The sequence below is a fragment of the Calidris pugnax genome, unplaced genomic scaffold (assembly GCF_001431845.1).
Source record: "Calidris pugnax isolate Ruff unplaced genomic scaffold, ASM143184v1 scaffold44, whole genome shotgun sequence".
Classification (NCBI taxonomy): domain Eukaryota; kingdom Metazoa; phylum Chordata; class Aves; order Charadriiformes; family Scolopacidae; genus Calidris; species Calidris pugnax.
Genome location: NW_015094506.1, coordinates 37,596,697 through 37,614,258, shown reverse-complemented (window position 1 = coordinate 37,614,258; position 17,562 = coordinate 37,596,697). Strand labels below are relative to the sequence as shown.

Sequence of the window (17,562 nt, the reverse complement as noted above, 5' to 3'; positions counted from 1 at the left end):
GCCCGCCGCTGTCCCGGCGGGGCCCGGCGGCCCCGAGGGCGGCGGGGGGTGGCTGGGCGGGCTGCGCTTCGACAACCTGGCGCTGCGCTCGCTGCCGGTGGACGACTCGGAGGACGGCGGGCCGCGGGCCGTGCCCGGCGCCTGCTTCTCCCGGGTGCGGCCCAGCCCGCTGCAGAACCCGCGGCTGGTGGCCATGTCGCTGCCGGCGCTGGCCCTGCTGGGGCTGGAGGAGCCGGCGGCCGAGCGGGAGGCGGCGGAGGCCGAGGCGGCGTTGTACTTCAGCGGGAACCGGCTGCTGGCCGGCTCGGAGCCGGCGGCGCACTGCTACTGCGGACACCAGTTCGGCAGCTTCGCCGGGCAGCTGGGCGACGGCGCCGCCATGTACCTGGGCGAGGTGCTGGGCCCGGGGGGCGAGCGCTGGGAGATCCAGCTGAAGGGCGCCGGCCTCACCCCCTTCTCCCGGTAAGGCCCCGCGGGGCGGTGGCGGCGACAGCCATCCGGTGGGGCTGCGTCCTGGGCGGGGGGAGACTGCATCAGTGAGGTGCTTCTCCAGCAGATGGTGGGGCCTTCCCCGCGGCAGGGGGCCTCTCTTAAACCTCCTCGCTGCCCAACTGCAATGCTTAAATGCCAAACCAGAAGGTGGCAAAGTTTTCTTCTGGAAAAACGAGACTGTAATTGCATCTCCTTCAGGTGGTGTGGGCTGTAGGTCGAGGGGGGTCATTCTCCTCCTCTGCTCTGCACTGGTGAGGCCACAACTGGAATACTGTGTCCAGTTCTGGGCTCCCCAGTTCAAGAGGGACAGGGAACTACTGGAGAGAGTCCAACACAGGGCAACTAAGATGATTAAGGGATTAGAGCACCTCCCTTACGAGGAAAGGCTCAAGGAGCTGGGGCTCTTTAGCCTCAAGAAGAGAAGGCTGAGGGGAGACCTCATCTATGTTTACAGGTATCTAAAGGGTGGGTTGAAGGATGATGGAGCTGGACTCTTTTCAGTGGCTCCCAGTGACAGGACAAGGGGCAACGGGCTCAAGCTGGAACATGGGAAATTCCACTCAAATATGAGAAGAAACTTCTTTACGGTGAGGGTGACAGAGCCCTGGACAGGAGGTCGTGGAGTCTCCTTCTCTGGAGATTTTCAGGACCCCCCTGGATGCAGTCCTGAGTGATGTGCTCTGGGCAATCCTGCTTTAGCAGGGGAGTTGGACTAGATCTCTAGAAGGTCCCTTCGAACTCCAACAATTCCGTGATTCTGTGATTACTTCAGTCCTTGGTTATCCTCTTCTGAGGTTCCCCTCCCCTTAGGAGGACGCAGACAGCAGTGGATGTGGGGACAGCAGTGCAATAGGCACCTGACTGCTTGCTGCCATATTGCCATCCCTATGGCCCTCACAAATGGTATTTAAACTGTGGGTGTTTGGTTGGCTTGTGGTGCCAGTCCTGCTGCCAGCGGTGCCTTGTCCTCTATCCTTCCTGGCTGTGGGAAGGAAAGGTGGAAAAGCCCCCAAAAATGGCATACTGACCAAGTTCCTGCGAGGGATGGATATCTTCATTAGTCAGTTTAGCCTGCACTGCTTTAAATCTTTCAGGTCATTTTTCCCACTTGCATTTCCTGTATTTTCTGTTCCAGCAGTGCACAGGCTCTGTAACACCATAGTGGCCTACATGTGGTGCTCTGAAGGCCACTTGCAGGTCTGTGAAGTTTAAAAGTGAAAAGTCCCCAGATACAGTGGTGGTGCTGTGGGTCTGCCCTGGGCAGCTCTACTGCTTGCCTGTGGCTCTGGAGGAGTCCTAAGAGTGTGGGCTGAGAACCACCTGCTCCTGTTCCATTTGCTAGATTAAATAAGTTTGCTGTCTGTTCAGTTGGTTTTGTTTGTTTTTTTTTTTTTAATGCAAATGCCATGTGTGCTGGTATTTAACACCCTATTTCCAGATTACTTACCCAGAAAGATCCAAAATAGTATTTTTCAAGAGGCCTAACAGTAGACATTTTAGTAAGAGGAAAACAGTGCCTTCTAATAAACGTGTCTACAATTTTTTACTTTTTGAAAGACTCTGTTTTGTCAATGAAAACAAGGTTAATGATTAGAAGGGATACTTGTACCTGGAAGGTTTATTTTCTTCCGTTACATGTGGTCTTCACTGCAAGTGTGTTGTGTCAGTCTGGTTGAGCTTTAACAGAAGTTTGAAGGTCTGGCTTTTGTTTTCGGATCTGCCACTGCTCTTGTGTGACTGGGGACAGAGCATGTCACTCCTAGGCTTTTGTTTCTGCACTGCTGAGGGGGAGACCCGAGTTCCTGCCTTTCCAGCCTGAAAGCTCTCTGTGTCTTCTTGTTGCAGACAAGCCGACGGTCGGAAAGTCCTGCGGTCCAGCATACGGGAGTTCCTGTGCAGCGAGGCTATGTTTCACCTGGGAATTCCAACAACGAGGGCTGGAACGTGTGTGACATCCGACTCAAAAGTCGTCCGTGATGTATTTTATGACGGGAATCCAAAAAATGAAAGGTGTACAGTTGTCCTGAGAATAGCTTCTACGTTTATAAGGTAGATGCGTATTTTGTTGGGGTTTTTTTTTCCATTCTTTTAAAATCAAGCACACCACAATCTTTTAAAATATCATTTGAAGTGTATTTCCATAACAGCACCATTTGCCTGTTTCTTGTTCTGGAGGCTTGGAGTTCTTTTGCTGGGCTGCAGGAGGCTGCTCTTCTTGCCCAGCGGATGGGATAAGCTGGTGGCTTTGCACTAGGATGCTAAGCACTAGGGATGCTAGCCTGGGAGAAAGAAGAACTTAAGTTGTGCAGACCTCAGAAGAGGTTTTTCATGTTTATGCCTGCACAGAATACATGCTTTTTTTTTGATATTTGTAGTTAGTAGTGACGGCTTATACTTCTACCCTTAATTCCAAAGCTGTTCTAATGTAGTAGTGTCAAAGTTTGGGTGTACTTTCCCTGCCTGAGATTTCTGCTCTGACACAAAACATGAGGAGTTTTAGGAAGTTGTACTGCTTCTTGTAAGGTAACAGAGTATTAGAGGAAGGTGAGGCATAAGGAATATGGGCATGTATATGCATGTGTATATATGTGTGTGTGTGCCTGTGTGCATGTATATATATATGGAGAATCTATTTTACACACTTGCTTTACAGTATGGTATTTTAAGTAAGCCCTGTTCCTGTATATTTACTCAGGCTAAGAATTTTTCTGTAGAAGTGGTTGTAAGAAACTTTAATGAGCTGATGATCAGTTACTGGCTTGGATCTTGATCTGTTGGTTTATTTACCCATGGATATATGTGCTTCCTTGCATTGAGTCACTGAGCCTCGCCAGTGTAGGAACTTCCTACGATGTAGGTGTCAGAATCTTGTGGGTCTTTTCCCTCAGTCAGAGACTGGTATTAAAGAAGGACTGGTATTAAACTCAAGAAGTGATGTGGTGTTATTGCAAAAACAGTAAATGTTTTTACAATATGTAATGTCAAATGAAGCTAATAGTATCAGATAATGCTAAAACATGTTTTTTATTATTTTAAAACAGATTTGGTTCTTTTGAAATTTTTAAACCTCCTGATGAATACACAGGACGCAAGGGTCCCAGTGTTAACCGAAATGATATTCGAATACAGATGCTTGATTATGTGATCGGCACCTTCTATCCAGAAATCCAGGCGGCTTATTCAGACAACAGTATTCAGAGGAATGCTGCTTTCTTCAAAGAGGTAAGAAATACCGGATTTTCTTCATAAATCCACAGCTGTCATCTTTAGCATTTTCACTGTCAAAGACAGATGACAGAGTCAGTTAATACCTTGTATCGTCCGATCGCTTGAACCGTTGATTGCTTGCTCCACTTTCTTTGGAGAAAACACTCTTAATAGAACTGCTTATTGATGAAAGCAGTGTTGATATTGATCAAACCAGTGAAAGCATTTTAACCTTTTTAATGGTAAATCATGATTTCTCTGCTCTGGGAGAGCTTCTCAAGACTTGTCTTTGTTTGCTGAGAGTGGCTTAGACCGTGAGGAGGAATTCTGTCCCCAACTGTCAGGTGACGAGTTGATGGTACCGAGACATCGATTGCAAAGCATTGTCTTGTAAAGTACTGAGAACATGGAGTCACTTCCTGTCTCTCACTTTTCAAATTACCAACAGGAATGTTGACTGCAAATGACTTTAACTTGAGGCTTTAGAATCAAAATGGTTAAAGGCAGTCAGGCACTGCAAGGGCTTGCCTGAGAAAGTTACAAAACCTTCAGCTTTGGGAATGGTAAGGTCAGGTGAGATAAATGTGTTTTAGATGCAGTGTAGTATCAGGTCATTCTGCAGTGGCCCAGAGGAGAGGCTGGGTTCTATTTTGAACCCTTTTTCAGCTACTGTATACATTTGGACCTTAACAATTACTACAGATCCATAATAAATAATCAGAACTATAACATTAGTAAATGTAGAATTGCTATATTTCTCTTTGAAGTAAACTGCAGCTAAATTAATTTGTATCTGCAGTTTATCTCCTGGATATACCTTTTGCTGCACTGTTGATGTTGTATTGCTGTTTCTGACATTGAATTTCTCTTCCTTTATATCCAACTATATTCCTTTGTCTCAGTGAGTAAAGAAAGAATTTGGGGTCAGGGAATAAGATACTTCTCTTCCTGTTTTAGTGATCAGTATGTAGTCATGCTGCCCTTGCAGAAGGGATGCAGTTGGAAATTCCTGGAGAACTGTCATAAAGGCTTCGGTTTGGATTACCTGAAGTTCAAATAATGTTAATACCCAAATAAGAATGTTGTAACTTCTCAGTAAACAGAATAATAAAAAAATACCACAGTCTAATATATTTAATTAGACTACATAAAAGCAGTTGTGGTGCTTTAAATCTGAAATGATCTGGTAGGGACTGAGAGAATGGCTGCAACAAGGTAATGCAAGGTGTGGTGTGTGTGGTCCACCAGTGGCTGCCAAAGAGTTTACCTTCACTGGACAGGCCTTTTGCGTTGAATGATGGAGCTGATGGCGAGGACTGTGTCTTGTCCCTGCGCTCTGTGCCTGCCCAGCTCTGCAGTTGATGGCATGTTTACTTTCTGATGGCAGAAAAGTCGTGGGACTCGGGGATCTTTGCAGATGCCTGTGTGTGTGCCCAGCCCTGGCTCTTTTTGTGGTTGCCTGTTTTTCCTGGCCCAGTTACTACTGGTTTCCTCCCCTCATCCTGGCATCCTTATCGCCCCCATTTCCATTCTTTAGTTTGCTGTGCTCCTCCAGCCTGTGCCTGTCCCTGTGCCCGTGCCAGCATTGCCTCTTTGTGTTTTCTCTCCTCCTTAGTGGAAATTTTCCATACCTGTCTCCCATCTGAAAAGCACCCCAGTCCCATACCTAATTTTCCAAACACATCCATCTTTTTCAATAGCAGGGAAGTGCTGTCAGCTCAACTCTAACATGTTTTGTCTTTCTTTTTGCACTGTGGAAGAAATGGAGGTAAAAAGTACAAGTGATTGCATCAAAGAGCACTGTCTAGAAAGCCAACAGCATTATCTGGACTCCTCAAACAATTGTAGAAGTTGTTTAAATTTTAATGAGCATGTCCTTGAGACAGTGTCTTTATTTATGTATACACCATCCTTGTTTTTCAGTATGGCTAGCAGGAGGAAAATGTGATCAAAAAGAATAAAGGTCAAAGTGAGTGCAAAACTGTCCCTTTCTAATCAATATACCCATCTTTGAGTGATGCCCATGCTTTAATTGCTTTCAGGTGTTCTCATTAGCAGGATTTATTTTTCACCAGGGCACTGGCAGTGTGTGATGCATTCATACAGAGACTCCAGCAGTCACAAATTGCCTTACCCCTGGTGTGCTTTCATCCTGTCCCTGCTGGCCTGAATTTTTTTTTTTTTTTTTTTTTTAAAGTTTTGCCATCTTCCTGGCACAGAGCCATCGTGCAGGGTGTGTCTCCCTTACTGGTTTATGGCTGGTAATCAGTTTTGGACAGGCACAGCTACTTGGAGTAACTTCCTCTCTGTTAACTAGCTCGGGTTTTAAGCATTAATAAAGTGCACTTCCATTGCAGCTATAGAGAATATTTGCTTTAAATTTCTGTACACTGATAGCTATTTGGGAAGATGAGTGATTTTAGCTATGAAAGTAATTCGATTTTAAAGTTTTAACTAATGAGTACATAAATTTTTTATTTACAGCAATTCAGTAAAATATCTAGAAATACCCAGGTTTATTTAAAAGCCAGGTTAGCTTCCTGAATTTTAGATTTCATAGGGCATATCTAGTTGTGATTGACAGGTGGGCTAGTTTAATTAAATAACTAGAACTATTTTAAAATATCACACTACTTATTTGAGGAACAAGGCACATGCAGTGATTATAGTCATGGATGCTACAACGATAACTCTCAGTTAAGTGACTGAAAAACTCTGGTGAAGCATGGAGTCAGTGAAGAATTGCATTTAAATTAAATTGTCATTCTTGGAATATTTTACTTGACCTTGTAGCTTTTTTCCACTCTCAGCAAATTGAGATAAGTGCTTATCAGTGTTAAAACTTCTTGGCAGGGTATAATTTTTTTGTGTGAACCACTTACCTTCCTGTAAATCACTCCTACATACCAGGTAAACCAAAAGACTAACTTTACATTGGGCTTCATTGCAAATACATAATTCTGCTTCTTAGACTTTGCTTATGTTTCCTCCTGCCTGTAGTTAAAGGGTCTTTAGAATTAGTAGTAAGCTAAAGAATATATTTGTATAACTCCAGAATAGTAGGCAAGTCTGGTGTCAGTTTCTGTATTTCAGCGTTCTGTCTCCCCTATGTTTTGAAGTTGTCCAGTTGACTTAAAAGTCAGTCACAGAAGGAAAGAAGAGAAAGTGAGCAGAAATGGGAGAGTGAGAACCAGGGCAGTTACTAACAGAAGGGGGGAGAGGAGCTGTCCTTAAGATATGTGTGTGTGGCACGCTGCCAGAATCTGCTTCCACTGGAGCAGTAGAAAGATTGGTTCAGGCTAGGAAATGCTTGGAAATATGTGAATGTATTGGAAATATTGAAAAATGGAAAAAAAAAATTTCTCTTTTAGATAACAAAACGGACAGCGAGACTGGTTGCTGAGTGGCAGTGTGTTGGGTTTTGCCATGGCGTGCTGAACACAGATAATATGAGCATAGTTGGACTAACCATTGACTACGGCCCTTTTGGATTTATGGACAGGTCGGTGTGGCATAATTATTTGAGATGTGCATGTGTATTTTTTATGTGGAACAATCTTCATGTTCACAATTGCTTTAGTATCTTAACTCTAAAGCAGATTTATGAACCCTCTTTATGGTAAAGTAGATTAACTTAGTTCTAGTTGTCCTGTAATTTTTCTTTTCAACTTCTTTTTAACTGTATTCACATAATCTCTGACTGTTAGACTGTCCCTGTAGCCTGTGGGGTCTCCCAGTGTTTGAGAGGGCAGGAAAATATCTAAAGAAGTAACTTTGGGAAAAGAATCAAGGAGCAGCGCTCCCTTTCAAATCTTTTACTTTCCTAGAGACTAGGAGACTAAATGAATCCTTCCCACGGTACTGCTGGGCAGATAACTAGAAGAATGCTAACCATTTCTTCATTTGTAGATATGACCCTGAGCACATTTGCAATGGTTCTGATAATACAGGGCGCTACGCTTACAACAAGCAGCCGGAGATCTGCAAGTGGAACCTGGGGAAACTCGCTGAAGCTCTAGTTCCAGAGCTGCCTTTGGAAATAAGTGAGCTCATCCTGGAAGAAGAATATGATGCAGAATTTGAGAAACATTATTTGCAGAAGATGAGGAAAAAACTAGGCCTAATCCAGCTGGAATTAGAAGAAGATAGTAAGCTGGTGTCTGATCTCCTTGAAACCATGCATCTCACAGGTTGGTGAGGAACACAGAGGGTTATTATTTAATAGCCCATCAGTATTTTATAGTCAAACTCAAATGTGGTTTTTGTCTTGACCTTACAAGAAAGCAGCGTCGTACAAATAGGTTATCATCTGAGAGAAGAGCAAAAGACTGAACACCAATTACCATCTTGTGAACTGTGGGACAGTTTTTGCCTTATATAGGGCTCCCCTGTCTTTCCTTTGCACATTCCCTGAGGGAGCAGTTCTTGTGCCTATTCAGAGAGGCCACCTGTGCTACTGCAGGGCTAGGAAGGTTAGAAAGAAAATATGGGGCCTGTTTTTCTGCTGATTTATTAGTTGCATTACTCATGGAGTTCCCTTTTTCAGGTGGAGACTTCACAAATATTTTCTACTTGCTGAGTTCATTCTCAGTGGACTTTGATCCTTCACAATTGGAAGATTTCTTAGAAAAGCTTTCAAGTCAGTGTGCTTCTGTAGAGGAACTGAAAGTTGCTTTCAAACCGCAGATGGATCCAAGGTAATACTCTTCTTTACTCAAACACTTTTGGCCCGTTCTTTTAATTTCATTATAACCCTAATGAACTCTGCATGCTGGGTAATATTTGACTAAATTTGGAAATTTCACTGTTAAGTAGGCACATCATGACAGCAGTGCAAATTCTTGTATGTTTGTGACTGATGAGTGCTCAGCAGTGGCTTGCAGCAGTTGGCTCTTGGGCTAAAGATGTCTGAGCTTTTGTTTGGTCCTTTTTGCCTCTGCTGTCTTTGCTGACTGAGGCAATGAGAGTGCCAGACAGTGAGGAGATACAGAAACATTTTACAGAAGAAATGGATTAACTGTTTTCTGCCAACAAATAGTCATAACCTAAATGCACGCTTCAGGCTCCAAAAACTGCATGGTGCCATCCATGTCCCATTTGATGGGTTATGTTCTGCAGCCCAGCTGCTCTAAGCATGGAAAAATAGTAAGTTTTGTTCAACTGCTGCTTCTAACAGTGATTGCAGCAGTTTTTCACTTCTTGGAGCAGTGGAAAACAGGAAATTAATGTGACCCATGAATTTGTCAATTATTTTTTTTTTCTATCATCTTCCCAGATGGGGGAAAAAATCAAAGTGGGGGTGTTTTGAGTAGGGTCTCCCCTGTTTAATATGTATTCCATGAAGGTAACAAACCTACCAGATTCTTCAGTGTTTTCTATGTGTTGATATCACAGTTAATTTGTAGAAAGCAGGGAGTTCAGAAGATGTACTGGTGTAAAACTCGTTCATGCAAGTTTGCTGTTATGCCAGCGTGGTTGGCTGTAGTCATTCGTCATTTTGGAGAGATTAATGGTCATTTAAGTTTTAGTGATGATACACTAGAATGAAAAGGAACTAAATCAAGGTGGTGGTTGCTGCTTATTTTGTTTTGTTCCCGATTGCAACTACTTTGAAACTTAACCAGATATGGAATATGAATATAGTTCGTGTGACAGATGAGACAATATATTTTTTTAATGTTACATTCAGGCTTAGAGGAATGTGAAAAGTAGCTATAAATTATCATTATATGGATATCAAGCTTTGAAGGGGACTAGTACTGTGTTAAAGTGAGTGATGTAACTGATTTTTTTCACAGCACTTGGATATCATAGAGCTGGGCATGTCAGGTGTGCAAATCAGATTTGGATAGTACTTTATATAAATTTAAAAATCAAAGCACCTAGCTTATCTCTGTTTATTAAAAGTAGGAAAATATAATCTGAAAATAATGAGTTGTCTGTTTCAAGGCTAGGCAATAATGTTTCTTTTCCCCTTTGTTTATAAATGCATTCGTAGAAGGGAATAAAAATGCTTAGTGTGTTTTGATATGCTCCAACGTAGGCTTTTTGGTTTTTTTATTTTTATCTTTTGCTGTAGTGCAGTTATTAAGCCAGGAAAAATAGAAGTTGGCTAGCATGGTATCAAAAATGAGGTGAAGCTGTTGTACAGCATCCGCTAACACAGTCAAATGTAAAAAGATACAATTCCAGTCAAACTTGCAGCAAAATAGCCTGGATATTGTTAGGAATTTACTACTACAAAGAAGTTCTCATTCTGTGATTTAGACTGGCTAAATTTAAAAAAAAAACACACCATTGTCTCATATGACTTAAATGAGGTATCTTTCCCCATTTGATTTGAGTTTTTCATAGTAGTGATAAGATTAGTAGGTGTTAGATCCTTACTCTGCATGCTATTGCACTATTAATGTTAGGAAAAGAATTCTATATTGTCTTGGTACCTAAGTAAGATCAAATTCCTTATTCCAAATTCCATTCAGAGTTCCAAGGGTGTTTTGATGAGAATTGCAGATCTACACCCACTGGTAATTCTGAGAATCTGCTGTCTGCACTTCATGTACCACGGGAATGTGAATTGAACACACTGAAGAAGGGGGAAGGAACAGTAGAATTAGTATAATTTATTATAAATTTGTTCTGTTAATTATAAAGTACTGTTATTTAACCTCTCCAGTGAAATCATAGGTTATTGCAAATGTTTTCTTATCCACTTTATGGTGGCAAAGAAGTGGTTCTTGACAGGCCGCTCAACTTTAATATCTAATGTGTTTGTTTTTCTTGTTCCCAGACAACTGTCAATGATGCTAATGTTGGCTCAGTCTAATCCTCAGCTCTTTGCATTATTTGGAACAAAAGCTAACATAAATAAAGAATTAGAACGCATTGAACAATTCTCTAAACTGCAGCAGCTAACAGCAGCTGATTTACTCAGCAGAAATAAAAGACACTGGAAAGAATGGCTGGAGAAATACAGGTGAGGTTTCTCAGCATTCAGAGCTGTGTATTTGTTCTGCATTTTATGTGATTGTGTCTGTCTCACAAAAGACACCTTGTCTTGATGTGTATAGGTTGGGCAGGACGTGTGGGGCATGAAAATCAGAATATTAACTACTCCAGAGTCAGCATCTTTGTTGCTGGGCAATTTCAAGGGCATCTGTGTATTTTGTTTACTAGATTTTGGGGAGGGATGAGGGTATAGAAATCACGTAGCATCAAATCTGGTATTAAAAGTGGTGATCTTAATTCTAGCAGAGACTAAGGTGATTTGTGAGTCTTTAAATGCTCAGTAATTACAATTGACTGACCTCTCAGTGTTTCATCTTTTTAATTTTTTTTTTCTGAAAGAAAAATCTCTGTATGAATATAGAAAGCAAGTTAATCAAAGAGTAACTGTAAAAGAAATAATAGCCAGGAAAAAGATATCCAGACTATTCTAATAGGTGTAACTTAAAAGCCTAAAAACTTAGTGTTAGCAGGAGATATTTTTTTTAATAAAGAAAACCCTTTAGTAGAGCATTAGTTGTTTCTGCTGCATGGATTAGATCAGGACTCCTTTCCCCCTGGTTGCCTGTGGTTCTCCAGTGGGGCTGAGAGTTTCAGCAAGTGTTCCTGCTAATGGGTAGATCAAACTGCCTCAGCAGTATTGTAGCCCTTTGCTTTTATTGGAACATCAGAAGCTGCAATGCATAAACAAGCGGAGAAACACTTAAGCCAAGTTCTGGATGTGGTGATTATTGCAGAGCGATGCAGAACAGACCGTGCACCAGGAGGTGTGTGTGGGGTGGTCTCTTAATCTGACTTTTCAGTGAACATACAAGGTGTGCCCCTTCCTCGAGCCTCGTCAGGGCCTGCTGGCAGTCTGTAATGCTGCTCTTAAATCAAGTGGTGGTTTGTAATTTGCTCTTGTGCTGGATTTTATAAACTGAGGGGATTGTAGATGATGTAATATTTATTCAGAACTGTAAACTAAGGTTCTCAAGGAAACGGGTCAACTTCTTCGTGTGATTCTTGAACCAAACCAGTTGCTTTCACTTGCTCAATTTCAGAGCCCGTTTGCAAAAAGAAATAGAAAGCATTAGTGATGCTGACACCTGGAATACTCATCGTGTGAAGGTCATGAATTCAAACAATCCCAAATATATCTTGAGAAATTACATTGCCCAGAATGCCATAGAAGCAGCTGAAAACGGGGATTTCTCAGAGGTATGCTGTTACTATGTAATGTTCTCTGGGTTTGTGAGGATGTGTAGGGGTGCTGTTGATGACTGACGCTATGCTGGGAGAGATTCTTTCTGCTGTCTCAGGAGGTCTGGGAGGTCTGGGGTGTTTTTGGTTGGTTTGGTTTTGGGTTGTTTTTTTGTTTGTTTGTTTGTTTGTTTGTTTTGAGGGAACTGTGGTTTTAATGACTGTAGAAGAAAAAAAGAAGTTGAGCTGCTGAAGTTCAGCTTTAGATTTTCTTGTAGGCTGATCCCAGGACAAGACACTCACCCTTGCTGTTACCGTCTTCAGGATGGTGTTTACCTTGGGAGGCAGCTGGGGATTAATTTATACTTGTTCCTTGCTGTGCTAAGTGTTCTCTTTTAAAACGTGTGCCTTTCACCTGTGGTGTTCAGCACGTGAATTGTTACACGCAGAATATGGGAAATTAATTTATTTTGAGAAATTACATAAGAACTCGTATTTGAGACTTGCATTTTAAGTTATTTGAGCTTGAGTTCCATACAGACACAAACTCAGCCAGTTATGATTTTACAGTTTTCAATCTATTTGATATGTATATTGTTCACCTGTTTCATATTTGGCTTGTTCAGAGTTTGGGTATTAAATAGAGTATACTCTATCATTATAAATACAATACACTCAGTCATTATTTGGTGTGAGGTTCTTCTCTACATCATTTTGCCTTTACTTTCTAAATTCTCATAACCATGCTATGTTTTCTTTCTAGGTAAGAAATGTACTAAAACTCTTGGAGAATCCATTCCAAGAAGCAGAAGGCGTCAGGGAGGTAAAGGAAGATGCAGAAGAGGAGGGAGCAACTGCTACAGCAGCTGCTTGTGCTCAGGAGACCAGAAGCAGACTACCATACTGCAGTAAACCTCCGCTGTGGGCTTCTGAGCTCTGTGTTACATGATCTTCGTAACTGCCTTGTTTTATTTTTTGCTGTGAACTGAAGACTCTGATCCTCCTTCAGCAGCGAAGAATTGAGCAAGGCAAACAGCAAAGTGCTATGAAGTTATTGAAACAACCCTGCATTTGGATGCACCTGCAGCAGTCCTCAGCTGTGCTTAATTTGAAGCGATTGTGGATCACTGAAACCAGCCAATGACAATCAACAGTCCGTACTCGTCAGTAATTTGAATGTTTTGAGACCTAAAGTCTTCATTCATATCGCACTGCAAGTAAAGAGCAATATTTTACGTTGAGGCAGGCTGGATTTTGAACATCCAAATGGAGTTGTTGTTATGTGAAGACAAAAATAGCAAGTCAGGAAACTGATCTGTTTTTGTCTGATGTCTTAACTAATAGCACTTCTAACATTTACTTACTGCTTTCTCTATGCAGGGACTTCTGGTCCTCTTTAATGGAGGAATAGATTCAGTGTTGCTTGTTTTAAGCTGTTTCATTTAATTCAGTAGTTCATTTCTTGTGAACCTCCAGAATGATATTTACCTATTTTTAGAGAATTTGTGCAGGCCGGGGTTTGGGGGCAGCAATTGAATGTGGTGTGGTTTTTGTTTTTAATACAATAAGAGCAGAATTAAGGGATACTATATTTATTTGCACTTGAAAATCAGGGTGGTAAGGTTTCTTCAGGTTGTGTATGTTTGCATACAACACGTGTAAATATTTACTAAAATCATGGGGGCAGCTTGTAAGCCAATTGACTTGGGCAAGGTCAGTTTGCCAAATTAGTGTGAACCTTAAACTACGCAGTGCTCAGATCCAGGTTCAGTGTCTGTCTGTTTGTGTGCTCTTTACAGAGCCTCCTTGCAGAAGCGGCGTGTGAGGGGGGTTCCTGTCGCTCCCACTGGTCGGTGGGAGCCTCCCCCTCCTGCTCTGGTCTCGTACCCCTTAGGTTGCTGCCGTGGTCTTTGAAAATCTTTAGGCTGAAAGCTGCCCTTCAGGGATGTGCTGTTTGAGCTTGTGTAAAAGATCGTAGAGGCTGAGGGAGGAGGATGGGAGCTGCCCTGCTTGCAAGTTACTTATTGATAGTGGTTCAGCTGAGGTTTCAGGGGAAAGTTGGTTGCCTTTATTGCTACATCAGCACAAAAAAGTTGTTGTGTAGTTAGCTATTACTTCGCTTTCTGAACTTCTTTCTAAGGGACTCTATTACTGGTTCAGAAGCCTGAAATCTTGGGAAAAAATTTGGTTTAATGCAAAGGTTTCTCTTTTCCAAAGAGCCCACCATTTTACACTGTGAGTTTAAGTGTACTCTAGTAGATTCTTCCTCCAGACCTCTGCGAGCTTGGGATTAGCTCAGGTTGAATTGTGCTCTTTTAAGTCTTCCTCAAAAAACAAGCTATCAAAAACCAGGGAGAACAGTTGGGCTACTGCTTATTCATCATTACTAATAATCAGTCTGTTCTCCTTGCTGCCACAGTACATAGGTGATGCTTGGAATGTAAACATTCCTTCTGTCTTGCCTTTGACTTGGAGAAACTGATCCATCAAGATGAGCTCTGGGCTGATTCTGTTTCTCAATTTATATCTTTCATTTTGGGAGGCAGAGGGGGACAGTGTTTTGGAGGAGCTCTGCCAAAGCTTTTGTCTTAACAGAATGGTCTAAATGTTAATGATATTACACCATACTTAAGGGACTGAGTGCTTTTTACAGAATTCTGATAGGAATTTGGGGGGTTTGAGTGGATCTCTATTCGTAAAGGTATGGAGAAGCAGAATGATATTATAGCCATGTGTTTGGACATAGGAGAACTTGAATTAACTACCAAATTATTTTGCACCTCTAGTGCCAGAATCATGGAGATAAGAGATACTTAGAAATAATTTGCTAGCAATTTTATCCTTAAAAAGGGAAATTGAATGTAGCAGTGAGGAATGAAAATGCGGTGTCATTTCCTGCTGAATACATTCTTTGCTTACATATAGATCATGTGCAAGAGGTCTAGAAAGCCTGAAATGATGACTGCAGACCCTTGGGGTGCCACTCTGAAGTTGTATTTGTAATGGATGTGGTATGTTCACCGACTGGTAGAACTACAGAGAGGGAATTGTCGTGGTGGAGCTGCGCTGACACCCAGCTGCTGGCTTCCCCCGTGCGGGCAGTAACAGCGATGCTCTGTGTTTGAAGCAACGTGATGAGCAGAAGCCAAGGGGAATCCTTGTGCTCTGCTCGTGCCCTCTTTCCAAAGGCAGACAGTAGTTTCAGCTCTGATGATAGCGAGTTTCTTCTGTTGTTCTTCCTGGAGCAGTGTGGAAGCAGGAGGTTGTTGAGAACAATTCGACCAAATTTTGTCCAGGTAAGAACTTTATCTCTTAGCTCCGTTCTTCAGAGAGAAGGGAATACAGCTTGTAACATTTGGGAGTCTAAATACTTGAATCGTAAATTGCTGCTTGATTTTTACAGCTTGTATTTGCAATAGGTAACCCTGAAAATATTATTTCTTATTGGTCAAATATTCTGCTTGTATAAAAGCCACGGACTTGTGCTCAAATGAATTGGTGACTTTTTGCATCCACAGCTTTCTGTGGAAGCACTTGATCAGACTTGGTCTGCGGCTGACCCACAGCCTGAGCTGCCCTTGCATAAAAGCAAGTGGTGCCCAGGTTACAAAACTGAAATGAGAAGCTTTTGGAGACGTGTCTGGATGGTCTCATGTGGTGGTGGGACTCCAAGCATGACTTCTTAAGATTTCACCATAACTCTGCTTCATGAGCTTGAAAATCAAAAATTGCTGAATGTTTTATTGTCGGCTCTCACTTTGGAATGTTTTGTGTTGGGTTGTTTTTGGTTTTTTTTCTTTCAAACAAGTGCTATGGCTTTGATTCTTTTATTAAAAAAATAAAAAACGCAATTTTAGTAATCTTGTTCGTGCCTGTTTCCTGGAAGAGGTTTGCTGTGAACCACACTGTTCTGCAGACTTCATTCTGTACAAGTATTTGCTCTGTGTTAGTATCAGATGGCCAGGTCGTATCACAGAAACCTCACTTTTGCAGTGTTTTTGCAGTGTTTTCTGAGGACTGAACTATTCCAGGTGTGGTCTGTGAATTACCCCGATGCCTCAGCAGGGATTCTGGCAGCACGCGTGGAGCGAGGTAAGGACCCGCACTGTTTTTGGAGAGAAACCTCCCTCTTAGTTACTGGGCCATAAGACCCGTGTGCTGACACCTCTCTAATTGCAGCGATGCAGGGCCCAGAGGCTCAGGAGGCTGCTCTTGGGTGAGGATCACTCTCCACAGGGAGTTACTGGGGGAGCCAAGGGGTTTGTGTAGTCCCACACCTGGCTGCAAATGGACTCCTTGTTTTGCTTTGCTTGTGTGGCTTTTGCTTTAATTACTAAACTATAAAAGCAGCAGTTGCTCTCAGCTGTATGAACAGGTTGTGTTCCTCTCCCCCCTGCCTTTAGCACCTCTCTTCTCCCCCACCCCAGGTGAGCCTCACAGCTGATGGAGGAGCTGCCCCGTGGTGTGGGACAGGTACCAGGGCACAGACACCAAGGGAGGGCAGGGGTGGTGAGAAACTGCCAAACAGCTGCGAGCACAGACTGCCTTTTCCAACCCCGTCCGTAATAAACAACCAATCATTCAGTTTTGACAGTAACTGCCTAATTAACAGGGGAGCAGAAATCCAAAGGGAAATATCAGGTTTATCTGACTGCAGTCAAGGCAGGCAAAGAACGTGAGGGTCTGCACCCTTCCTCCCCCCCTTCCGCAGGGACACCTGGAGCCCAGGCTGAAAGCAGCAGCATTTTTGGCAGACCAAGCTGACCTGCAAACCTTATCTCATGTGTCTTCTATTCCACAGCTGAGTTAAGGAAGAAGAAATTAGCATTTTAATAACACAGTAGAACAATAGATAGTTTAAATTGATATTGAAATAGCATTTGTTTCCTTTTTTTTTTTTTTAAAGTTTTGCAAAGAAAGGTAAGTAATGTTACCAGTTTTCAGGTGGAGGAGCTGAAGCACAGAGAGATGAAGTGATTTTGCTGCTGATGGGGCAGCAGTGTAGGACAGCTGCCTCTGACCAGCCCCATACACTGGAGGCCGAGCTGGCTGAGGGCACTTCGCCCTCCCACCTTTAATTAGGAGTTAATTAGTTTAATTAGGAGTGCCACAATTTGCATCAAAATTCTCATTTGTAGGTGTTGCTGGGTGACTTTCAGTCCACTGCACCCAAAAGTTTTACTGTCCAGAAAAGCAAGGAGCTACTGCAACCATTTCTATACTGAAGTGCTCTTAGAACACCAGAGTTGAAAACACAAATTAGTTTTTCTAGTTTGAGGTTGTTCTTGCTCTTTCCAAACTGCCCTTTCCACACAGGCAGTTTGTCCAAAGCAAAGTTAATTGTGCAGTGTGTGGATGGGATGGAGTTAACTTTCTTCACAGGAGCCTGTGCAGGGCTGTGTTTGGGATCTGCAGCCAGACCAGGCCGATAAGGGAGCCGTGTTTTGGCTGCTGCTGAGCCGTGCCAAGGCTCTCTCTTCCTCTCCCACTGCCCCTGCCCAGCTCGGGGGTGGGCAGAGCCAACCTGAACTGGCCAAGGGGCTATTCCATGCCATGTGCCATCACGGGCAGAGATAAAAATGGGGGGTGGGGGTGTTCTTAATTTCCATACTTTGCTCCCATTTTTTTTTCTAAAGCTTTTTGTCTGCAAGGAAGCAGTTCCATCCCTGCAAGCCT

General features: G+C 42.7%; 2 protein-coding genes across 2 annotated transcripts in view; one reads left to right on the top strand and one right to left on the bottom strand.

The window, feature by feature from the left end:
• The window catches only part of LOC106901027 (vasodilator-stimulated phosphoprotein-like), a 5,148-nt gene extending 4,953 nt beyond the window's left edge, over positions 1-195 (bottom strand). Inside the window, exon 1 of the mRNA XM_014963353.1 lies at positions 7-195. Coding sequence (XP_014818839.1) covers positions 7-195 — 189 coding nt within the window. The remainder of the gene's footprint in view (positions 1-6) is intronic.
• LOC106901244 (selenoprotein O) lies at positions 77-12,835 on the top strand. Its single transcript, XM_014963737.1, has 9 exons — positions 77-462; positions 2,338-2,541; positions 3,534-3,714; positions 7,071-7,201; positions 7,609-7,889; positions 8,246-8,396; positions 10,490-10,675; positions 11,748-11,904; positions 12,650-12,835. Exons 1-9 carry the CDS (start codon positions 194-196, stop codon positions 12,833-12,835), a joined length of 1,746 nt encoding a protein of 581 aa, XP_014819223.1. The 5' UTR covers positions 77-193.
• The last annotated feature ends 4,727 nt before the right edge of the window (positions 12,836-17,562 follow it).